The sequence below is a fragment of the Acipenser ruthenus genome, chromosome 25, assembly GCF_902713425.1.
Source record: "Acipenser ruthenus chromosome 25, fAciRut3.2 maternal haplotype, whole genome shotgun sequence".
Lineage (NCBI taxonomy): Eukaryota > Metazoa > Chordata > Actinopteri > Acipenseriformes > Acipenseridae > Acipenser > Acipenser ruthenus.
Window position 1 is genome coordinate 16,002,421 of NC_081213.1, and position 26,503 is coordinate 16,028,923.

The 26,503-nt window shown below is 37.9% G+C and overlaps 1 protein-coding gene across 5 annotated transcripts in view; it reads right to left on the bottom strand.

Annotated features, from left to right (window-relative positions):
* Window positions 1-207: 207 nt before the first annotated feature.
* Window positions 208-26,503, bottom strand: part of LOC131696649 (transmembrane and coiled-coil domains protein 1-like) — a 49,810-nt gene continuing 23,514 nt past the window's right edge. For 2 of the 5 annotated variants that reach the window (XM_058999616.1, XM_058999618.1), the window contains 3 exons: window positions 6,276-7,186; window positions 2,018-2,153; window positions 208-1,094 (listed from right to left, as the gene is read on the bottom strand). In XM_058999616.1, coding sequence (XP_058855599.1) covers window positions 780-1,094; window positions 2,018-2,153; window positions 6,276-7,186 — 1,362 coding nt within the window. In that variant the 3' untranslated portion in view covers window positions 208-779. Of the gene's footprint in view, window positions 1,095-2,017; window positions 2,154-6,275; window positions 7,187-9,093; window positions 9,371-10,589; window positions 10,845-12,572; window positions 12,691-26,503 lie in introns of those variants that run through there. The other 3 variants (XM_058999619.1, XM_058999620.1, XM_058999617.1) reach the window with 3 other exon arrangements.

A 26,503-nucleotide genomic window follows, 5' to 3' on the forward strand; every position in this document is an offset into this window, starting at 1 on the left:
AAGTTAAATTCACCCTTTGTCCATTTACATACAGTACATTTTTTCACCAAAAGGGTGCCTGACAAATCATGGGACCAGGGGTGTGGAATTCACATTGCTCGGGACAACAAGATTTGTCTGAGAGACAATACATTTTACCTTTTTACTTACAAGTTGCCCTTTAACCTTCTGCAAATGAGATGGCCATTATAAATGACACCACTCTACTTAATTTAAAACAGCTTTATTTAAAAATTGAAAAAAACAAACAAACATAACTTTTTTTTGTTTTTATAGTAGAAAACATGGAAGCACTGAGATTCTTTGAGCATTACAACTCTTCAAGTATGTTAGAGTGAATAAATGGGGTTGATTATAGTACAGTGTAGAATTCTATCCCTAGTTTTAATCAATTTAGCATATTAAACTATGACAGGAATATAAAGTTAACTCAAGTGTGTGAGAACTTAAAATACATTTTTTTTTCCAAAACATGGAATCTGCTTATTTATCACAGTAAGATCTGTAGTGCAACTTTAGTTCAAGCCATACTTCAGTTTCCATTCTTGGCAGAAAAGACTGGATAATGTTCCTTATATACACTCTTTTTCTATTTGTGGAAAATTGGCTAAATGCTACATGTGTATGTATGTATGTATGTATATGTATACACACACATATATATATATATATATATATAGATATATATATATATACACACTATTGCGATGTGCCTTGCAAGAAAACCTTTTTTTTTGTCTAAATGTAAACAAATTCACTCTTCAAGTTTTATATAACCATCATCTAGGGGGCAATAAGAATCGTTCTAAGTATTCCGATACTGCTTCCCAGTTTTTCCACAGGAAGGCAAAGAAAACCACTAGAAGGAATGTGCTGAACGTCCTGTTGCGTGTTTTCATGAGGGGGACCATGCAGTTGGCCACAGTGGAGACAAAAACCAGCAGGACAGCCATGACAGCGAGCAGCACATTGATGAGCTTGCCCAGGAGGGTGCGGGCAGTGGCGTTCTCCAGCCCCTCCAACTGAACCACCTGCTGCTGCTGCTGCTGCAGCTCCATCTTTGAGATGCGTGTCTGACAGGCCTCTAGCGCCTCCTGTGGAATGAGAACAGTAGGTGAATGAGGGATTTACCAAAGTGGTGCAATATTACAACGTGGTAGATTATACCAGGCAAGCATATATTTTAACTTTTTCTAAAAAGCATTTCATTTTACAAGGACGAAAGGGTAGACATAGTTAAAAATGTTATTCAATTCAAAAGCAAGCAAGTTAAATACCAGTAATGGGTGTGAAAACATTGCTTGCATTGCAGAACAGAAATACGTTTTATTTATTCAACTCCTTACTGACAGAGACATTATTTTAATCTCATCAGAGGGCGTCCAAATTAGTATATGTAAGTGGATACATAATGTGTTAAAAAATAGAAAGCAGAGAGTAAAGTGTTGCATGCCAGTTACATAAATCCAGGGTTCAAATATGAAACAGGAGTACCAAAGTAGAACAAGCCTGCAATAAGGCATTTTAGTGGACTCTACCAGGCAGAGTGGGGAGACCATTAAACAAAATCCAATAGAGGGCTTGTCTACATAGTCAAGAGTTTAAAATCCAGAAGAGGATGCAATTCACTAATCGTCAAACGTAGCTAAATATAATCTGTAACCCTTTAAGGTACAAGGGACATGTGTCCCACAAATAAAATGACAACTTTTCTATTTTTGAAATGAGTTCCACGGAACAGGGTTTACAATGTACCGCCAGGTTGGATCTGGTCATCCAAATGGTCGCTTTCCTTGCGATACTTGAAGCGCTCTCAAATGCATGTTAAATAAGTACCCGTGTGAGCAACAAACGCTCAGTTCCTTGTGTACCTTAAGGGGTTAACCTGCTTTGTAGCATTGCTGTTTGCTCGAAGCTGAACAGCGTTGCTTTAACATACTGGAGCCCTGCTCAGGTTAAAAGAAGATCAGCAAGATGTTCTGTTGCCATATAGTGTTTGTTCCTTGACCATACTGACCTGAATGTCACGGGTGCGCTCGTAAGACTGGTACGCAATCTTCTCTTCCATGCTAGCAAGCTCCTGTTTAAGGTTGAGAATCTCATTCTGATGCAGTTCTGTCAGGTCATTTAACTGTTCTTCTAGCCGTTCACATCTGCAACAAAGTGTGTGGCTGTCATTAATGGGAACAACTGAGGGTTACTGACTAATCAAATAGGTGTGAATTACTAGGACGTTACACAGGCAGAGAAAGATAAATACAGGACAGCGAGGTAAATATTCCTGTAAGTGAAACACAGTTAAACTTGTATAGGTAAGAGAAAGGAGGAATTCAGTAAAGTATGAAGTACAAAACAGAACAGCAAGATGGAAAAAGAAAAGGTGAGGCATGTAGTATTGGAGTAGTTTATTGTACAATCATTTTATTTATTCTAAATGGATTATCTGTTATCTGTTATTCTTTTTTTGCAGCACTTTGGTAGGATACAGAACTGATATGGTTGCAAGCTGGTTCAAGTTTTGATCACAGTGTTTACATTAAATACAGTTGCAGTTCAACTGCTAAGAAAACTGATGCAAATCTCAGCTTTAAGGCTGTGTTATCCAATGGAAATGACCTTGTTCACAACACACATTGGGCTAAACATATGCAATATTTGTCCATTACTTTTCATCTTATAGACACTTGTTCTTTACTGTTTCACTGTTTTAACCTCAGGCCATACCAGGATCTTAAACATATCCTGTTGACTACATCTTTATAAACCATTAGATCAGATCAATCATTCCCCAAATTGGGCAAGCGCACGTCCGCCTCCACTATGTCCCCCAGCACTGACACTGGCTGCCATTATTCTCGGAGTACATACTCTCTTGAGTGGTTTATCTATCTCATGAAAATAAAACAACAGATATACAACAAACTTAAAATCATACTTTTTAAAAATGTATTTAAATACTGTATCTTGGTTTATTTTCTTATAACTTTAGTAAATACAACTTTGCACAGTCTTCCACTAGCTTATCTTTGCAAGATAAGCTAGTGGAAGACTCGTCTGTGGAGGGTGGATGGACAACATTCAGTGCTATAATGCTGTAAGGTTAAGAGGTTCACGCTGAAGAAAAACTAAAACATCCCTGTGGGGCACAATGTAGTAAACAGGATATGGCAGGAAGATCCTGGTATGGCCTGATGTTGAAACAGGGAAACAGTAAAGAACAAGTGTTTATAAGAAGAAAAGTGATATCACGTAAGTTTAACCCAATGTGTGCCATGAACAAGTCAGTTTTCATTGTAGAACACAGATAATGACACCTTTGTGGAGCCCTAAAGCGGAGATTTGTACCAGCCAAAAGATTTGCATCACCCTATAGAATAATTTTGCTTCATAAAGTCAAATGAAACCTGCTGAATAACATTACATTAACATATTCAATTACATACCGCTTTTCCATATACACCCACCACTCGTTATATCGCCCCTCGCTATACTGCGGATTCAGATATATCGCGGTCCTGGAGTTGGCTCCCAATTTTTACTGTCTAACTGCGTATGCCTTCGCTACAATATACATCGGCACTTGGAATTACTGTTCGCTTTATTTCGTACTGCACATCACAAACAACAATATACAAAACAATTAAAAACAAAGCATTAATATCGTACTGTTATCGTATACACACATATTGCACAATAACACAAAGCAAATTAAATATCTACTTGCTGAAGCGGTTTTTATTTTAGCCAACAAGGTGTTCATGTGTGGCAGCAATGCACTAGCAAAAGCCACAAGGCAGTGACGTCAGCTCCCTAGCAACAAGCCTCCTATGTTGTTGGGAATGGTTTATTTCAATGCAGTGGGTTTGTGCATTTGAGAAAGGAGAGGAAGACTCATGAAATTAATTAGAGACTGAAGTTGATGAAAAGCAATTACCCTCTGCAGTACGAATGAAAAAGGTGCTGCTTTTTATAAGAAAAATTAGAAATCAGGTTGCGTAGAGAATTTATACTGGACCCTGATGCACCTGATAAGAGGGAGTGGTTGTACAGTATTTGTCAGCCTATTTGTTTTCCTATGGGTCTCTCGCTATATCGCGGCCCTTGATTTATAGCAGATTTATATTGGACTGTGATATATCGAGTAGGTGGTGTACTTAACGACAAACTGACAATTGGAAATATTTGATCGAACATGAAACACTGTACTACTATTATGGCTTCCAGTAGATTTTTGCGATATCATTTTGTAGTTTCTTTGATTTTTTTTGGTGCAATAATGTTAAATAAAAGATCTAAAAATGATGTTCATATAGTTTTTTTGTAGGAATTATGTCTCAATTCTAAAATTCTAGGTGATGGTAAACTTTTGGCAACAGCTGTAGGCCTTTATCATTATATAAAGAGGTACATGGAGTTGACACAGTTAATCCTAGTCACTATTTCATACATAGCATAAACACCAGGACAGTCAGGGGCGTATCTATATGGTGTATTGTATGGGTTACAAAGCCATGTTGTTGCTGCTGAGCCAATGGGATTCTTTAATTGCTGACTAAGCACTTAAGGTTACCTCTTAAAAGGACCAATCAGCTACTAGGAACCGGACGAGCATTGACAAACCCAATGGCCTCTGTTTGTAACTTGTTTTGTTCTTGGATTCTTATTGCTACTCTCTTTCAGTCCATTCCAATCCAAAGCATTGTTCCAACCAGGACTTAAATTATCCCATAAACTAGCAATAGGGTGCTCTTGGACAGGGAGGCCAACGGAGCAAAATAATTCACTAATCACTAAGAAACTTTTCTATAAAAACACTGCCTCTAAGGAAATGCCAAGTTTAAAACACACAAACTGATCCATCTATAGCTGTCAAGCAATTACTGTCATAAATGTAGATACATATTTAGTCATTGTCACCACTCCCCCACAAACACACACACACCATTGGAACTGACCAATCCCTGGAGAGAAAGCTCTTGTTGAATCTCAGAAACATGTAAGGCAGCTGGGAGACAGGCAGGCAGGAAAACAGCACCCTGCCCTCTGGGTAACGACTCACCAAATCAAGAATGCACTTGTGTTGAGAACCTCTGGTCACAGGTAATCGCATTTCAATTGAAAAGCAGGCACTGTATGGTATAGGACTTCCTAATGGAAGTTGAAATATTCAGATAAACTACGTGGTTTATATTCTAGTGTCTGCCCTTCATGCCTTTTACAGTCGTCAGGTTTCACAAAAAATCTTCAATATGAATCATTATTTCCTTATTGATGAAACACACTTTTGAACTACTGTTTCACTTGACCAGGCTTTCCATACTGTATATTGCGCAAGATGTGCCCCATGCTTTCTCAGCTCTAAGTCTGCCATTACAGAATTGAGCTTTTCAGAATCCATGTGATTCCATGTCGCCTATAATATTGCTATAGTTACTCCTCCAATTTCCCCTTTTATTGTTTAACATGGTATGTTTTGGACATAAGGTAGAAGAGTATGTAATCCCCTGGATCTGCCTTATCTCCATGTGTAAATATTGATTTATTTAGGTTAGGCTGCTTGAGTTGCAAGCAGTCAGAGCCCTCCATAATGTTCTGGCTATTTTACTGCATAAAGTAATTGATTCAGTAAGACCATTACACGTTTATTACTCCTGTAATTTCTCTAGTCAGTTACATTTCGACAAGACAATCCCTTCTCCCTACTGTGGGAGAACAGGTCACGTGTACTTATGTATGGCCACCTCCACTATATCCACGCCAGGACTGTAGGATTTTATGGGATTAGCGCTTTCTACTGCACTATCAGCTGCTTCAACAGATAACAATTAGCACAACTCTTGAATTACCTTAGCCCAGTATTTACAACTAGATTGTAAATACATAAAGAAGTCTGAACTGCAACAATGTACCATAAAAACATATCGGCTATGAGCAGTTGAAGTACAGACAGAACCAAAAGGGAAATTACATAAAAATGTCCCCCTAATAAATACTTCTGCAAACATATTTTACGGTTTGCGTTTGGCAGAACACCTACACAAAAAAAGCATAATGGTTGAATTATTTCCCCATATCAAAGTTCATCTATGGGCATGGAATACCCCAGGAAAGAAAATGATTTGTACACCACAAGTGTCAAATACTGTCGACTTGAACTGAACACAATTGCAACAAGCGAGTAGGGACCTTTAAGGTAGAATATTTTTCAGACAACAGGCCCTGCAGAGGTAACACGAATGGAGCCTCCGTTATCTAATGCACAAAATTACATTTACCTGTAGCGCTCCTCCTGTAGTGCTTGCATTATTAGAGTGTAGTCTCTCTGGTAGTGAGTGTTTAAGTTTTCAAAAGATACCTCCAGTCTCTCTTGGGCGTCTCGGATATCTTGAATCTCGTGAAAAAGAGCTTCAAACCCTGAGCTTTGCCTGTCCAGTGTGTTTGTTTTGGAGCTGGGGGGTCCCCCGGGGGCCCCTACAGTGCTGTTGGCCTCCGCGGAGCCCGATGTGGCACTTGAGCAGTCGTCCTCACTACCATACTTCAGACTGGATTGCAGGTTGCTGCAGAGGCTCAGAGTATTGGTCCCATCCTCACACTGAGACTCGTCTGAGTCCTTCAGGCCAGAGATATTGTTGCGGATGAGTGATGCGATCTCCCGCGGCTTGGCGACCACTGCCCCAGCCGCCGAGTGTGTGGCCTGGGAGATAGTGGAGAGCCCTCCCTTGACGCTGTCCACCACGCCCTCGCTGAACCCAGTCACCTTGGCTCCAACGCCCTTCAGGCCCTGGTGCATGTCCCGCAGCACGTCCTTGGGCTGACGGGGGATGCCGTTGTGCTCGATTTCGCGCAGCTTGCGATGGTAGTGTTCAAGCTTGCGCTGCAGTTGCTGGATGGTCTGGGCCGATTTCTGATTCTTCTTCTCAAACACCTGCTTGATGCGGGCGCTTTGCTGTTTGTCCGCATTGGAGGCCAGCTTCAGGTACTCTGCCACGTTATCGTCGCGAGCGGTCTGCTCGATCTTGATCTGCTCTGTCAGCTTGAGGACCTTCTGCTGCAGGTGTGTGATGGCCAGTTTTGTTCGCTGGGGGTCCGGAGTGTTGTCCACTCCATCCACGCTGATGTTGCCATCGATGCTACAGGCTACAGCATTGGACGTCTGTGCTAGGCTGCTCACCTCCAAGCGTTCAATCTATTAAAAGGAGGAAAAGCAATGTTTTAGATATTGAGCTGTTTTAGGGCCACATTTTCTTGCTTCTTGTGTCAAACCTAAAACCTAACTGGGCAATAAATAAAGGGAGAATCCCCCGTATACCCAAGACACATGTATCGGGTCCCTTGGAATCAAAAGAAACCCAAAATGCAACTGAAAGAAAAATGATGCATTACCTCAGAACAAATCCATAAATTTTGCAATATTTTTTGCATTTATTTTGTAATATGACCTACTGTTTCTGGAAAACAGGAATTACCATCTTTAACAATGTTTTAATCAATAACTGTTGCTTTAATGAGTTTTAATGACGTCAAGCAAAATGGAGAAAAAATATGGACCTTCTTTATTGCTCAATATAGAGCAAAACTGTGAACAGTGTCTGCCTTAATATGTGTAATCAGCTTGGCTCAAATACTTATGAGCAATTCCATAAAAAAATGACACAGGATAAGTCAAACATGAGTAGAGAAATACAATATTTCTTGAAATGCAAACGTATGAGTTAAGATGCATCATCACTAAAATCAGAGCTACATTTCGTCAACACAAAATTATATCAGTTCCATACAACTGCTGTCATCTCTCTGTCAAGTAATTAAAAAATGATTGTATCAATTATTCTGCCTTTTTTTTGTTCCTTTTTAATATTGTGTGGATTACAGATTGGTTCAATAACAAAGTGACATTAATATGTCTATATATCTTATTTATTTGAAATGAATGCATTTATTATTAGCTTACTTGCATTTTTTTTAACATTATTGTACAAGTGATTAATATGAATTATGCTTCGACATCAACTGGTTTTCATATATAAAATAGCATTGTGTAAGAAATGCAGTGATTTAAAATGACACTTGCAAAAAACACACATTTTACATTATTAATTACATACATTGGATTATAATATTTTTATATTGAAGCGTCTATTGATAGTGGAATATTAGAGGAATACGTCACCTTGTGCATTTGCACACGATTTCATTTTGTATCCGATTATTATCCCATGACTGCATGCTTTATTTTTTAAAGTGCCCAGTATATTGTACCGGTTTCTGAGCCACTAGAAATGACCACTAGGGTTCGACAACAGTCACTTCTCCCTGCTGAAGCAATCAGTTTGGGAGATTTTTCATTGTGTTTGAGTCTTTGACAGTCGTCTACCTAGGCGAAGGGTTAAACTTAAAACGACATAGTATTATGTGCCTAGTTTTTTTAAAGTAATGCGGCAAGTGTTTTTAACGTGACCATTGTGGGACTTTCTTTTTGGTGCAGAGCAATGACTGCGTATGTATTTTTAGATTATTAATACATTTTAAAAAATTATAAACATGCACATTTACAAAAAGGTGTAAAGTACACACAGTAGATACAGGTTCAACTAAAAAGTGCAATGTGTTTATAAGTTATATTTACCAAGTAAAAGCACAACAAAATGTTTTTGGTTTTTAAACTAAACTAAGTTTCTACCAGTCCGGTTGGCCGTCAGAAACATTGTTACATTGATAGTATCAGGCAGGGTTCAAATTAAGTTTAGACCTTGACCGTCGAACAAATAAACTGCGCTGAAACTAAGGGCCGGGCAAGTACAGCAGTCCAACATTAGCTCTAATCGGGTCCGTAAAACCACCTGTATATCTATGTCCACCGTTTACATAAAGACACCGTTTAAAATCAAATAAATAAAGGGCACATCTAAAACCAAAACAAATATGAACACATACCGGTACGGCGCTAATTCAATTGATATTCATCTAGATGTGTATTTATTTTAATCGCACCACGTTACATTATCGTTAATTAATATGCAGACGCACATATAATATATCTGCAGTAAAAACAGAAACCTATTACGTTTAGTTTCTATTAAGAGTTCACCTTACCTTTCCATTTCTCAGTTTAAGTATTTTTTCCCAATGCATTGTCCACACAGGCAGGGAGTAGCGACATAATCACAATGCTTTAATCCAATCCAACTGCTGCTGCTTTCGTTTCAATTGCAATTTGTTTACATGAACTCAAAGTTTTTAAAGTTTCAGAACACCTGAAACTATGATTAATCTGCTCTCTCTCTGGGTTTCCTCGCACAATGGGCGTGTATTCTACAGAGCCTGGGCCAATGGGGTGACATTACATCACCCATAATATGCACAGCGTTCTATTTTACAGCTAGAGTCTCTCCTCCCCTTCCCTCGCATTGTTCAGTAAACTTGTCTCAATCAAGAGTGTTGGTATTTAACGAGGAACAGGCGTAAACAAAGCTGTAAAACGGGTCATCAATCGAGTGTTTACGATTCTACAGCAAACATCATATTAACATACAGCTTTGGTCAAAAGTTTTGCATCACCTATAGAATTAACTAATTTTGCTTCATAAAATCGAATGAAACCTGCTGAATAATGTTATGTTAAACATATTGGATTACATATCGCTTTGTAGTTCTCCTTATACTTAACGAAAAAATAAAAATAATGGACATTTCAACATTTTTTAAATACTGTACCATTATTATGTCTTGTGCTAGACTTTTGCGATAGTTTTGTGTAGTTTCTTTGATTATATGATGTTAAATAAAATATCTAAATTATGTTCATATGGTTTTTTGGGGGGGGGGGGGTTGGGGGTTAATGACGTGTCAATGCTAACATTCTGGTGATGCAAAACATTTGGCCATACTGAAGCAATTATACCGACATTATATGAAAAGTTTATGATTTGTAAAGCTGATTCTTGTCAGAGTTGTACTCCTATCAATGCCTGTACTGTACCAGCAAGTCAAAACTGAAACTACAATAAATGAGAATTAGAATGGGCGTTTCTAAACACACCGCCTGCACATAAACCCAGATTATGACTCAATAACCTCTCATCAAGTTTCATCACCACTGGGCCAAGTTGTTCACAAGATAAAAATGTAAATTTACATAGGGGCAGTCAGTCAGACATGACTCATACTCCATTTACGTTTTGCAAAAGAATGTCATCAACAATTAGAAAAGCAGTTCTCTAGATATGTTAATCTACATGAAAGAATAAAACAGGCAGACAGACTCCATATACCTTAATTATTATACACTTAATAATTTGTGCAAAAGAAGTTTCATTACAATAAGAAAATAATTCTCTAGATATATACAAAAAAATACACACAGTAACACCTGTTTTGAAACATTATAGTTCAAAAGCCGTCCCATTACCTTTCATTAAAATATTTTGTCAAGTAAAAAAAAAAATCTATTAATCTACCAAATAGATAAACACATACATGTATATTTCCATGATGTTTTGATATAAAATACAATCTGTTCAGTATATAGTGCAGACTGTGTAAAATCTGCAGCAGCAGGAATTGTCCTGAACCTGGAAGCTGCAGCTCACCTCTGAGGAACCCCAGATCTGCCTTTCACAGCAAGTACATGTGAAGCAAGAAGAGCACATAAACATCCCTGCTGCTGCTGCTGCTGCTGCTGCATGGCTCCTGCCTCGCCTCGCCTCGCCCTCACAGTGCCTGTCACCGCTCAGCTCCCACTGTCCTCTCTGGCTCTTCACAGAGCCACCGGGTCCACGTAACAGCCTACAGCGCCAAGCTGAGCGATCAGTGTGGCTTTGCCAAGCAAGCAGATCGCAGCCGACAGCTCAAATGCAATGGTGCTGTGCTTGGAGTGCAATGTGGGGGCTGCCCAGTTATGGGAAACAACCAGTCTTACGCACACACATCAACATGTTATGAAGGATAATTCAGTTCTGAAAAAATGCCTGCATGGACATCTTGTTAACCTCTGTATAGAAATGTTATACATGTCTTGTTTTCTGTTTTCTGAAGACATTGTCGGGATAACATTGTTACATTTGATGTGGACAAATGGCTTTACTAAAAAAACAGCCAAACCCTACTCTGTCCTACTTTGGCTTCACAAGTCTTTCCAGTATGGATGTACCGCCCAGCCTACTCCACAGTATCCCTGACACTGGCTATGCGGTACACATCCCCAGCAGGGAATAATAACAGTAATTTACACACTGCTCTAACTTGGTTTGTTATTTTAATACTTGCTTAGAGTGTTCAAGCATAAATATTGTATGCATGCTCCTAGATTCCCCATTTTATTAAAATACTACAGAGGTGTTTATTTTTAAATCTTGGTAAGAGAATTTTTTATAACAAATCTGCTTCTTCGCTTTTATATTTTACCTTCAATGTATGATCAGTTAAGCTAAGTGATGTTGTTTCCGTAAATATGCTTGAAATGTTATTTGCCTTTTTAAATTACAGAGCTTTTAACACTAAATGACATCAATTTACGTTTTAAATGCAATCAATGTAAGTTTGACACCTCTATCATCTACAGTGCTGTATGTAAAACAATACACTATCTAACGATACAGTATACAGGAGGTAATTAGCATACTGTGTTTGATTGTTAAACAGTTCAATGAAATTCTTCACAGTAAGTGAACTCCCATCTGTGTTTAAATGAAACTCTTTTAAAGACACTCCCCAACCAATGCAATGATGAAACCCTTACACCACACTGCTGTATTCACAAGGTGTCTTACAAAACAGCGGAATAAATATCACATTAATGGTAAATTAAGTAAATTAAGCGTTTTTGGGTTCTTTTTAATCACTCGATCAATCATCCTTGACCATGACACACTTGAGTGACTATGACTGAAGCATATGCACTTAATCACCTAATTAGTGAGACAGTTGATTGGACACGATGTGGAGTGATTTCAGCTGTTGAATTGCAAGCTTGAATAAAAGCAATAAAGAAAATCACAGAAAAAAAAAAAACAATATGCCACGTCTGTCAAGAGAGCAACGCCTTCCTGCAATCGGCATGTTGGAGGCTGGACTAGGGCAGCGTACTGTGGCTTGCCGTCTTAGGTGCTCACAGCCAGCAATTTCAAACCTGGCGAGATGGGATAACCAGACACATTCTGTCAATGACAGGCCACGAACTGGGAAACCAAGAGTCACGTTTCTGTTGATGCTCAGTATATATTAAATACTATACAGCTACACAATATGAAACTGGGCATTATTAACAGTGTAAACTCAGCTGTAAAAGGGTCTATTGTAAAGACTTTAGTTAAACTACGGAAACCTGATAAACTAAACTATGTCTTTAAAAACATAACAATTTTAATATAATATTAACATAAAAATATAAAATCTCCTTAGAGGTTAACATAGACCAGTTTCCTTACAGATTGCAGCAAACAACGATCTATGCATTGCACGGTATGCTTGTACAAGGGTGAGTGCATTTAAAGAATATCATTTTAAGACATACAGTTTTATAACAATGCAGTTTAAGACTTCAAAGCCACTGCTAAATACAGTCGTGTGCATACCAGATTCAGAATGGCTTCCATGAGCAAGGATCACTTTGCTTTCACTCCATTCACAAAGGCTGCTGACTGTCCTTCCTCTCTAGGTCCTGTGAATCAGGGGTCAGGGCTTTCACTCACCAAACATGGCCTTGGAGAACATCCGCCCCAGCAAGACCTAGAACGCTGCCACTGCCCATATAAACCAGTTGCATCGCAGCTTTCTGTATGTTATTCCCAATAGCTGCTCACGTCAGTACAGTACTTGTCTTGTGATGTTACTGTAGCAGCATGAACGACATCTCAAGGTTTGTAAGAGAACATCATGCATAACATCCAGATTCTCTGGCTTAAGAATCGAAACGCAGAAATCATTTTTCCTCAGAATAAGTATTTGTGATTTTAAAGTGAATAAAGTCCCTTTGGAAAAAATTGAACTAAATGTAGGTGACTGTTTAAGAAAATTAGGAAATTATGTATCACAGTAAATAAATAACAAAAAACCCATATTGGTTGAGGCGGTCTGTTCACAGAGACACGTTCTTCAGTGTCTATCGCCTGCTGTCTCCAGTCATTTTAGATCCAATAAGAGGTCTTTGTTCAGACTGTGGTGTGCCGAATTAGACGACGCTGCTTCACAGAATAAAAATAAGAAAGAAAATCTGTAAAGGTTTCTTTATCTTAAACCCCCTTGGAGATTAGAGGTTCATATGACTGTACTAACAAGAGATTGTTCTTTTTCTAGAGCTGTTCACAACCAATTAATGTGTAAGTGAGGCAGGGAACTGAACTGCTAAAAGCACTGCATAACCAACCAAGAAAAAAACATTAATGAGGAGCTGCTGCAATGGAAGCTGAGAAAAGCGATGGTTTATATTAACCTTTAATCTATTTATTATTAGAGTTGACCTCTGAGTCACATGGATAAAGCTGCTGGCAAAACTGATTGTAAATTATCAACAAAGCTGCGGTTATTATTTTATCTATTTCTCAATTGGTTGAAACCAACAATTGTATTTATTAGAATATGTATTATAAAACTGCTGTGCCTTTATTCTGTGTAATTAATAAATAAATAAATAAATAAACAAAACAATTCTACAAAACACTTCCCAGCAAACAAACAAAAAAAAAAGCTTTGTTGAGGGCACTGAACAAATTAATGAATTATTTTATTGTTAACATGTGAATACATATGGACAACAAAATCAACTGTAGTAAGCTTTTTTTTTTGCCCAATCCTAACCGTTATTTATCGGTATGTGTAAAGATGGTAAGATCTGGTCAGGATCCCAATAAATGACGCCTCAGTGGGATAAATGCCTGGTTATAAACATACACAGGGGCATTCAGAACAGAAAATACGAGGCACTTGTTTAGACAGAGAATTGTGAGGGTCTGGAACCAACTCCCTAGTAATGTTGTTGAAGCTGACACCCTGGGATCCTTCAAGAAGCTGCTTGATGACATTCTGGGATCAATAAGCTACTAACAACCAAACGAGCAAGATGGGCCGAATGGCCTCCTCTTGTTTGTAAACTTTCTTATGTTCTTCTTATGTTCTTATACTGACACATAAATTAGAATTGTTCAAAACAAGAAGCTGTGAAATGAGTTTAGGCCGTTGTAACAGGGCGAGCAGCCCTGTACATTGTTTTGTTTATTTATTTTTAGAACGGGGTGTCCCTCCGCCCCTGCGAGCGCCGCGGGATTTATTATTTATGTATTTAGGACGGCGTAGCCGAATGTTTGTTTATTATTTAGTAGCGAGGAAGCCCCATCCACACAGTATTTAAAAACTCGTGCAGAAGGTGGCCATCTCCCGAATTAATTAAGTGATTAATTTTGTTGCTAATCGGGAGATGGTCACCTGAATATAAAAAGCCTGCAGATCTCCAACTCAGGGTGGGTGTTAGTGAGGAGCGAGAGTGGAGATAAACGAAACGTGATTTAAAAAGATTCCAGGAACAGTGACAGCAACTGCCCAGCCTGACCTGGGATCGGATTATTTAATATTTTCGTGATTTGTTTTTGTTAAACCTTTTATTTTTGCTTTGCGAGTGTTTATTATTTGTTTAAATATTTTATTTATTTTTTAATTAAAATGGCGCAAGCCTTTTTGAACTGCAGTACCTGGTGTCAGTTGTCCTTCCTGCTTCTGCCGTGACATCACCACTCGTCATCCCTGTCACAGCCGTATTATAGAACTATAAACTCCCAATCCTCCATTGCTCCTGGGGGAGAGGATGCTGTAAAAACCCTTTCACACAAGTAATAAGTAATGCATGAATGCCCTGTTATCAGAGAAAGTTCCAGGGGGTCGCAATGAGGTGAACAAAGTTTTTTTTTTTGGAGGGGTTGGGGGCTGTGGTATGGGAGAGCTGTTACACATGCTCATACACACACTCCCTTAATTAAAATAAACCACACGATTACAATGTGTTCAGTTCATAGGCTTATAGCACTACATATATAGTTACACCTATCACATACAGAATAGATTATATATAGTAGCTTGTTTGAAAACTATGTTTAGAACATTCTGATCAAGAGAAAGTCCTTGGTGTAACAGACTCACTGCTGTCAGCAACCAAGAAGGCAAACACAATGCTTGAGTATGAAGAGCACAAATCTAAGGAGGCTATGATGAAGCTGTATAATGCAATGGTGAGACTGTCCAATTCTGGGCAGTACAGTACCAAAGGGACATTGTGGCCCTGTAGATATTCCAACAAAGAACAACCAGGCTAATCCCAGGGTTTAAAGGAACGTGCTTATGAGGATTGGCTGAAATAACCAAATCTTTTTAGCCTGGAACAAAGAATTAGGGATGACAGGATTGACGTCTTTAAAATCTTATAAGGAGTTGTTAGCTAACCCTAACAAATACATTAAGCCCAGTATAGGAAGTATACAAGGGCAGTAGCCAACAGAGACAAAAACATAAATAGTCATAACTTGTCAATTATAAAATCAATTTGTAGTTAAAATTGAAGGGGATAGCGCCTAGCTGTGGCATTCTGGGTGTTTTACAGCTACCAAACCTTTCAGTGATTTTTTTTATTTTTATTACAGTATACAGGGCAATAAAAATATTTTGAAAAATGATATATTTTCATGCACTTACAGCTTTAGTTCAATAATTTGTAAGGTATGCAGCATTTTATTTATTTATTTATTGTACTTATTTATTTTGAGAATGTAGTACATATTTTATTGAAAATATAATTATGAGTACAGCCAGCTAATTTTGCTCAAAACAGTTTTGAAGATTGGCCTTAACCAGTAATTATTAATTAAAAAAAAAAAAAAACATACATTTACTCTGTGCAAGTGCTAATGTTTTTCAAAACAAATGAAGAGCAGTTCCCAATATATATCTGGGGTAAGTACTAACATATGTCTTATGATACCCTCAATACTCCTTCAAAGAAGGATCCAATTCAGGTGGTTTCACAGAAACCAGTGCATTAGAACTCATCTTAGACAACGTGACGAGCCCTATAAAGTTTTATGACAATTGGATGAGGGTTCGTCAAGATATTGGTATTTAAACAACACTCTAGGTCATTTTAGCCAATCGGAGCAAAGAAAGCCATCCAACAGCACAAATCCGACTCAAACCATGTAAATATACCCTCAGCTATACAGCTTTACAGCTAAGCATGCCATTATAGCTATGTAGTTATACTACAGCCACAGATAGAAATTGCATCACAGTTATCTATTGCAGTATCAGTGGGGTAAAAGAAGCAGAAAATATTGAATGCTTAGCACCAGAAATCAGAAAGCATTTTTGTTTTGTAGGAAGACCAAAGCTGCTGTGTTCAAAATACTGTGCAAATCTGTAATTTTGTTAACTTTTATAAATTTGTCATGGCTATATTGTATATGAATGTCCTCAAACATCACTGCCTCTCAGTGATCCGTATACCATATCAGAACTGTCTTTCTAATGGTGTAGTTGATTAGATACAGTAGCATATCCTTAGGATGTCAAAACCATCATCGTTCAAATTAAAGACTGTAGCGGAGTGTCCCGCCCCTATTTATTATTATTTGTATTATTGTTTGCGGCACGGATAACAGAGCTGCGTATTTCTTATTATTTAAAAACCCCATGAGGATGCACGACTGATCAGCTACTGATTATGTAACTAGCTGACAGTCATGCATCCTTACCAAACGCGTGAAGACTCTGGCCAAGGGGTAATAAGATAATTAACAACTAGTTAACCCCTCGGCCAGAGTATAAGAACGTGCAGCTGTCCGTTCTGTGAGGTGGGAGTGTACAGAGGAGAGTACGGGGAGCGGAGAGAGCGAGCGAGCAGAAATAACGACATTTAAGAACGACTGCTAAACAGCACTTGTGTATTCGTTTGGCCCTTGTGCCTTTTTGTTTTGTGTTTGTTGATTGTTTAAATCTTTTGTTTTGTTTATTTGATTTAATAAATCCACGCTGAATGCCGTTGCATTCAGATTCACCGCCCATCCATTGTTGTGGTTTCAGTTACTTCCTGGTCCGTGACGTCACCACACCTCACCACTGCAAGCCAGCCTGCCACGTATGGTGTCAGAGTGGGATAAACAACGCCTCCAAGAGCCGGACCAGGAAAGAAAAAGGACGTTTTTTTTTTTTTTTTTTTTTCAAAAAGTGTTTTTTGTGTTTTTTTTGAAAAAAAAATAATACAAATAATAATAAACAGGGGCAGGACACTCTGCCACAATATTTATATAGATATCCTGATGGTCTTAAGGTATATAAATAGCTACAGCATGCATTAACATTCATAAAAGAGAATGCTACTCACAAGACAGATTCAGCTGCTTAAGGCTAGACCAGCAGGCAATGGCATCTGTTTGTTTCTATTTGTTTTGCTGCATTGGAGCTGTGCTTGTTGTCGATAGAACAGGACATCTCAAAAGCAACTGTATGAATCATTCTGAAGAGCCCAGTAAAATTCCATTTTGGAGTTAGACTTGGGGGTCAGTAGGGACCAGATTCCAGACACACTGTACCTCATTAATAAAATGTGGCAGTTCAAGAGACGAAAGGAGCAGCTTAGCCAGCACAATGGAAGAGACTGTGCTCTCTGTGATCCCAACATGCCAGTCTGCAGAGCTGTAGAGTAAAGCAGCCATTCTGTGTGCAGTGCCAAGCTCAACTGGTCATCTAGAATGTGACATGTAAAATACATACAACACAATTTGCTCTATTTGCAATGAGTTATTTAATGATAGGTTCATTCAACTTTATGATTCTTCAGCATTTGATGAAACATGTCCCCAAGGTTGACTGTGGTCTGGGTAATGTTTTGAATAATGAAATTATAAGAAAAGTGTTCCTTTCTGTTTCCTTGTTTTGGCTAATTGAATTACACTTTTCTGACCCTGAGAGATATTTATTGTATGGTATAATTTAAATAAATTAAATCAAACCTACAGTATATACATTTTATTTATACTTGTGATTTATTGGAAATGATAAAAAAGCACCTATACATTTTCACAGGAAACGCAAGTTGAAAGCAAGAGATGCTGAACTGCCCAGTGCTGGCATTCCTTCCCAATAGACATGCTAGACATTGACCTTGATCACAGTTTGTCCAGCTATATCTGTTATATCTTATTTGAATGTATTGTTTTGGGTGGGTCTTTGCTCCAGTGCTTGCTCTCAGTTCACCTGGGCTGATTACACCTGACACACTGGAGCGCACATCAGGAAGGACCACAGTCCATTAAGATTATTATATTAAACAGAATAATCCTTTAGAAAGTTATCTGAAACCTCTAGATGTTTTAATGATCCTATAGGACCGGCAAGCCTATTAAGGATATTTAACTCAATGAAAAATAATGATTCGGACCTACATTCTTTCGTAAAGGAAGAAGGAAAAAAAATCTGTGTGAATAAAAATTATATCTTTTTTTGCTGGCGGGTTCATTACTGTGTATTCTGTACGTTTGATGCTTCTAGTCCATAAAATAAAATAAAATAAAAAAAAAAGTATAGTATTATTCTGCAGACAAGGCCAGCATTTGTACCCCATAAAGCATTACAGTGTATGATGTTCAATATTGTGACAACCTCCATTAGTCCAGCAGATGCAGAGCATCACTGCCTGGATAAATAACTAACGTGCTCCTGGCTGTGTACCCTGAACAAAGGGCTACTGTAGGATTAGTCACCAATAATGACATCAGGTGATTATAATACGGACTGAAAGAGGAAAGTGTACAACTGCAGCTTATACATTACTCCTGCCTTAAGAATGGAGGGCTTGAAATGCCATGCTGATCAACCCAGCATGTCAGTAATATACATATCCCCACAGCAGTATATACTAAATTAGAGCTGTCAGATGAAATGCTGTCACTGTAATGAAACAGTAGATGACCTAAATCTACCGAATGTACATTGGTATCCATTAAAAGGTTTAATTTGGCAATATATCCAGTAGGTGGCACCAAAACACTGTTTTCCCTTTGTAAAGCTCAGCCTGCATTCTGTCTGGCTGTGCAGATTGCTGAAGTACATTCCAGCTTCTTGGATCAGTTGCTGAACAGCCTCTGTAAACCTTCTCTTCATACGGCTTCCTCCTTAGCCTTCTAATAAGCATAGCTAGTTAAGCTAGCTCTTAATTATTTTTGTTAAATTTCCAATTTCTTAGACAGTACATTTAGAAATGAGCTATTAATATGTAAATCCATTATTTCATAAACACTAGTAGATCAATTATGTCAGAAGATGCTGTTGAAGATTACTAAAACACCTTTTATGCATATATCCTTTGTCACTTTCATATTATTCTTCATAACTGATCAGCTGTGTTAAACGGTGTATGTTATAACCGTCCTTATAGGCACAGTTCTCCAATAAGGACCTTTGGGGCTCATGTTTAATAATGAATAACGGTTTATGCTGATAAGGCAGCTCGTGGACTCAGCATTGTTCAGCTCTGTCACTTAGGCAGTATTAATGCAGATGACCTGAAACACACCACACATTGAATGCAAGATGTAACATTAAGTAGCAAAGAATGAAACTTGCACAATAAAGTGGTTTCATGACGTCTCAATGAAGAACTCGAGATGACTCAAAACAGGTATGTGTTGTATTATTGGGCAGTCCTAAAAAGTAAATGGAAAGTAGTTTTTAAAGGTGCTATATAAAAGACCATACTAACTGCATCTGACTGCCAGAACATTGTGTTACTATGTTAAAATGTGTAATATAATGGTTGCTGTGACCCCTGACAACATGCAGTTCAGGGGTAGGGGACTACTTTGCTGTGTCCATGGCCATGGCACATTCGGTTAAGAAAGACACGTCATGTGAATGAGAATGTAAAGGAATGTTGTGACACAGTACTGTACTGAAATGCTAGGAATTAGCTCTCATAAGCTGTTCTTTTCTTACCAGGAAATCAAAAGGGGATCAAGCATGTTCCAAAGCTTTGTCTACAAAAGAGGCAATTGCATAACCAAACTAAGCACATCTAGCTAAGCATTTCTTTTATGCAACTTTGTTTTCATAACAATGCTGCTGATCTTCTTAGGTGCAGATTAGGGCATGGATCAGCTCTAGAACAACACGTTTTTTTTGTTTGTTTTGGTAACATGGGAAAATAAAAGGTTTCAGTGTAGAGTGCATAATCCTCACAAGTTTAAACTACACTTAAAAAACTTCATTCAGGACCAGGCAGCTCACTATGTGGACATGTGCAGTACTGTGTGTGCAACCCATAAGCACTATTTAGCAATGATTTAGTGTTGTGTGGGTATCTGTGGATGGCATCCACATTTTTTTTAAAACTTCAGCATTTTTTTAGTAGCTTGCTAAGTAAGAAAGTTGATAAAAAGCATGTTGCTAAATCATAAGGTTACAAATGTAATCAAAGTTATATGAAGAGAAATAGCAGTGATTAACCCATGAGTTACTGCTGGGAAATTACTGGAATTGACCTGGCAGTGAGAACAAAGGGCCCAATTCAACTTAGCTTAGACTTAGACAAAAGCCAATTCATGCAATAAACAGAGCAGATTCAATTTTGTTTTTGATTGTGCCAATCCAGTTTCAATACCTATTTCTCCTAATGCTCTCTGATTGTTGCATGTATATTTTCCTAGAGACCGTGTAGTGAAGCCTGCACCCATACTAAAACACTGAGGAACTGTAACAATCTGAGGCTGTCTCTACAGGTGCCACAATATAGAAAAAACTGCAGATATTATTACAGTGGAGAAGTCAAAACAGTAACAACATTAAAGCTACTATAATTTAATTGGTCTCACCCCATCCTAGAAGTATGTACACATCAGCACAATTAACTAAGAGAAAATTAGCACAAACTTGTCCTCAACCAATGTTCCTCCTGGCAGGGTCTACCAAACAAAGGACTCCTTGTGAAATCCAGTAGGAGGACCCCAGTAGAACCTACAGCATCAGGAATTATGGGTCTAAAAAATGTCTCTCAAATGAAGTCAAAGTTGACATGATGTTTAATTTTTTTAATAACAGGTAAAAACTAGCTCTTTGTATGGTGATTGAATGCACTTTCTATGAAAATAACTTTCAGATTCTAATGCGCAAAGCACCAGTAGAAGCTGTCAATGACCTTAAATACATTTAGTGACATCATGCTAATACGTTACTAATTCTATTAGTCACTCTGTATTTCTGTGAAGGAAACGGATATGTTCCTGCAGTCTGAAGCTCGGAGGAACCTTGCGATGCTCAAAGTACACAGCGAGGGGAGCGGAGGGTCCTGGTAGGTGGAGCAGGGAAGAAGGAAGACGTTAGAACTGCTCAGCCAATAGCTCACTTTGTAAACGTGGGGCAAATCAGATGATTTTCTTTTGCTTGCAAGTAATTTAAAGCAGAAACTAAATCTGAATAATTTACTTAAAGGAAAATCATAAAAATATCAAACAAATTGATCGATGTAATCTGAATCACCCTTATGTAATTTATTAATAAAGAATAGTAAACTAGAGTGTCTTATTTCAATACTTCCAGATCTCTGACACAGTAGTTAGATTTTAGGAGTCTGGGACTTTGAGGCCATTATATGTCTAAGTATCAATTGACTTCAAATGTTATATTTCAAAGCTAAGCTGCAAAACTACAGTGCAAGTGATACAAAATAAATTCCCCGAAAGTTGAATTGTTTAATGTTTGTGAAGTGCATGGTCCCAGAAATTAATTATGCTAAAAGTGTGACCTACAAGGTGGTCCCTGGTTAAAGAAAGGGGCTTGTAACCAGGAGGTCCCTGGTTCAAATCCCACCTCAGCCACTGACTCATTGTGTGACACTGAGCAAGTCATACAGCATTTATAAACAACAGGAAACAAGATATGTCTGCAGCGGTATGTGCAATGCGGTACAGTGAAAACAGGGTTTTGAGTCATTTGAACAAGCAGTGCCAAAGAACAGGAAGTATCACAGGTCAAAAAGCCGCACTGAGGGCACAACCAACTGCAACTTCCTTCCTAGACATCACATCCCAGACTCTTGTTCCACACGTAGAAATACACATAAATATGTCAGCCTGTGAAAACTATTTATTTAAATGCTGTTATTGTTCATGCTGTAAACACCATGGTGATTTTTACACCAGTTTTATTTATATTATTTTCCCATCCTTCCACAACTACAGTAGGTTTCACTGTTAGGACCCCATTAGCTTTGGGTTCATTGCGAATAATTAAAATATGCCCCCCATCAGTTTGGTTAGCATCATAGCCTTTTAACTGAAGTGTTGGCTGGGGACAAGTCACTTATGGAAGCGATTTGTGGCACCCAAGATCAAGCCACTGATTCCACCAATGAGAAGGCAGGACTGAGAATGACACATCCTCTGAGGAAAGGCATCAAGATTAGCAGGGAAACTGCCTGGAGTCCTGCCAGATTGATTACTAAGCTTTCAGTGTTAAACATTAGAGCCATTTTATTTATGTGTTGTGAATGACAGGGGCTGCAATATGGTGAGCTCTAACATAGGCTAGTTAAACCGGTAGCCCTGTGCACTAACTACTGCTCTCTTTGCTGCATGCGAAATATAGAACACATGATTGAAGATAATGCTGCTCTGCATAGAGGCTGAACTTTCTCACACTTGAGCAGCAGTGTTTAACCACTTAAAAAAACAGCTTGTGGTTTTCTAACTGCAGTGGGTAGAACTAGTGCTTCATCTGGAAGATGAATAAGAAAAGTACATGCACAACATTGTTAATGATGTGATGCATATTATGAATTGTATATATTCCGAAACGTTATTAATTAATGCAGTGTGCTTTACAATGCCCCTTAAATCAGATGCTAGCAGGATGTGTTGGCTCAAGCACCAAATCTACATCAGCTCACAGGTAAGGCACTGATGTGCAACAGCTCCTGTACCCATTACCACAATAAATCTGCACAATAATCTGGCAGGTTTCCCATGGTTATTGTATTCATTTAACATCGTTAACCAGTTGCCATGTTACTTTACCTCTCTGGGCTTTCTTATGCTTTACTACACTTTGCAATGCTTTTACTATTATAAACTTTTTTAAGGGACCCCATACACTTAAGTAAAACATCACATAAAAAGCTTATTTCTAACTAATCTATACTCCTCTCTCTAGTGCCACAAATGCCCCAAAGTTGAGTCTTAAAGGATCCAAGTGATTCTCTCTCAACATCATGACTAGGTATCCCATTCCATACTCTCAGAGTTTTACAGCGAAACATGCCATTATAGTCATGTAGTTATACTACAGCCACAGATACAAATTGCATCACAGTTATCTATTGCACTCTGTGTGAAGAAGTGTCTCCTTCCCTCTGTCTATATCTATTGCATTCCCAATTGTGTCCTCTGGTCCTGCTTTCTTTACTGCACTTGAAGTATTGAAGTATTAGTTTGGGTTAACTGGCAGCTCCTTTTAAGATTGTAATGCATTTAATCTCTGGCAACCTGAATGACACTTCAGTTTTAAGGAACCACCTTTTCACCAACACAAGAAGAACTAACAGTAAAAGGCATCCAATTCTATATATAATAATCTGTTTTTGGTCTAAAACAACTTATTTGTGTAAAAAGGTGACACAGTTCAGTAATTTCCACATCAAGATAAACAGACATTTGCTCTAATTATTTTTAATGGCTCATTTGTTGCTAAGGACACACTGAATTATTGCACCTTTCATGTATAAACAGGACCGCATCTGTTGCTGGATAAGCTATTTCCATGAGGACCGCACAACACAGCCCAGCACGTTAGGTGTTATCAATTAAACAAGGCTACAGAAAGCATCCACTGTGTGGTCTGTTTACTGAGGCAATGCCCCCAGTTAATAATGAACCTGTTCTGAGAATGTGCAAACATGGAGGTCTTTCGCATTAAAGGCAGATGGATGCTTTTCAATCCTCCTATCCATTTCCACTGCAACTAATATACTTTTTTTTTTTTTTTTTGTCTGTTAACGTGAAAGCTTAAGTGAGTGTATGGAATAGGTTACCAATGCTGAAATCAATAGGATCCTTTAAGATACAGAACGACAATGTTCTGGGACCAATTCAATTAGTTTTAGTAATAACAATGTTTTCCATGGTTAACAATATAAATTCAATCCTTGTGCCAATAAAAAACAGTTAACCCAGCAACTGGGAGCTACTGTACAGGCTTTTGAGGCGGGTCGGCAATATAATATTCTACAGAGGGTTACAAACTACTGTTACAACAATGGAATAATGGGAATTCACTGATTAAATCTGTGTTCTGATGACAATGTAAAATGGGACTCCAGCTACCCACATGCTCTGTACAGTGCACTTATTGTCCAAAGAGATTATGTTGTAATTGTGCCAAGTGTGTGTGGTGGGGGGCATGTCAGTGTCTACACCAATTCTAAACCAGCTCTCATGATAAATAAGGGCTTGTTTAAAGCAAGTTTCTAACATAACTAAAGTAGGAAGTGCAGTGAAAAACAAAACAGATCAAACTGAATGGAACAGAATGATTCAGCAGCAGCAACTGTTTCATCATTGTGTTATGTTTCATGAATATGTCCTTTAGTCTTTACCATGATCAGAACATTAGCTTGAATGTAGAAATACTACCCGAGCAATATTTGCCATCGACATGCCAGTTAAAAAGTTAGTTCAGTTACAGTAACAGTAACATGACAGATCTGTTTCTTGTAGAGAACTCATTTGCACAATTGGATTTCTTTTGATCTCTGTTCTGCATGCATACAAATCACACTGAGCCTGCTTTAAAGCACAGCTGCCAACCACATTACAAAGCAAACGCAGACATGCAAGTTTAAAAATGAAACAATAACATTATTGCTGTACAGTGACCCATGCCACACCAAAAGAACAAATTATATATTTTTTTAAATTTGTGTATAGCCCCAAACTAAGATGAATGCAATAATCTGTACCTTACATTATTTGCAATAATATTTTATAGATTAACAGGTTACCTATACTATATTTTAAGCTTGTTAACAAAAGTAGTAAAAGGTATTATTGTATAATTTGTTTTAACTTTGTTTTTTTGATGTGTTAAATCTAGGTGATACTGATGATAGATATTTTACAGTGTATTAGATTAACTAAGATTTACAGATCCACACAGCATCTGACAATTCATCAGACAGATAAACAGTAACACCTATTTCTTAAGATTGCCACATACCCTTGAAGAGACGTTTGATGTCTTGAAAGCTAGTGTTTGTTTTTCACAGTTAATTGAAAAAACAGCATTCTCTCTTCAAACCTATTACTATTGCTTGAATTAAATAGCACTTCTGTATTCATCGTATGTAGCTATAGAATCCCTGCAATGCATGTTTTATGCCAGCAGTCAATTTTGCAGAAACCTTGACTTTTATTAATATAATATTAGGCTTGGGACTGATGGGAGTTGACCGGCCTTGACAAAGCAATGCAACACTATTTCAACATTCCGTGGAAGCTCTGGATGAAACAGGAAGCTCAGCACGCTTTCTTTTTGTTAAAATGAAGGCAATAAAGGCAGATAAAACTAAATAAATGTAAATAAAAAATAACAACAAATGTCGGGATTAAACACACACTGTTAGAGTATTGCATGTAAACAAGGTAAGGCTGAACTAAACGATTTATTGGTTTTTTTTAATGAATACACATCACTTGTCATGCACACACTCAAAGCATGTCAGAAAGGTGCAACTTTTGAGAAAAGATGCCTAGTCCCACCTTCCTTCTACTGTGTTTATTCATTAGATAAGGTTGGGAAACGCTAGCCTACCATGTAAACCCACCTAACCCCAGGGCAAAAACAATTTTTGACTTTAGTTTCCCGACCTGGTCTGACTTAAATAGCCTTTAATAGTATTTTTATAGATTCAGTCATCTCTGTAGAAATACTGCATAATGAAAACCAATTGAGGGATACCAACATGCAAATGCTGCTGAGCTGGAACTAGAATACACACTTTAAATCGCTAGGTACACAGCTATGCATTGCATCACAAGGGTAACAATAGCTCACTGCTGCAAAAACATGCAAAACTGAGCCAGCAAACCAAAACCACAAACCACATGCCTACAAACTACTGGCTGTCTTTACTACCTCAGTATTTGTTTTATATATAAAACACCATATGGACTTTTAACACAGCAAGGATTACAACCTTTGACTTCTGGTACCAAACCTAGTTTATTCTTTTGTTCTTTTCACAAAGCCCGACAACAGAACAAACCAGTTCTTTTAAAAGGAGCATTTATTATTTGGTAAAATCAGTAATACTGAAAAAACAGACATCAGATTTAAGATGGAATTCACATGTATTAGTTGAAACAAAAGGCTGACATTCTTTTTTTTTTTTTTTTTTTTTTTAAACAAGGTCAAATCTGAATTCCACTCGGAATTGTTTTAAATTCTACCAATATTTATATTAGGTAAGGATCTGCTTTTA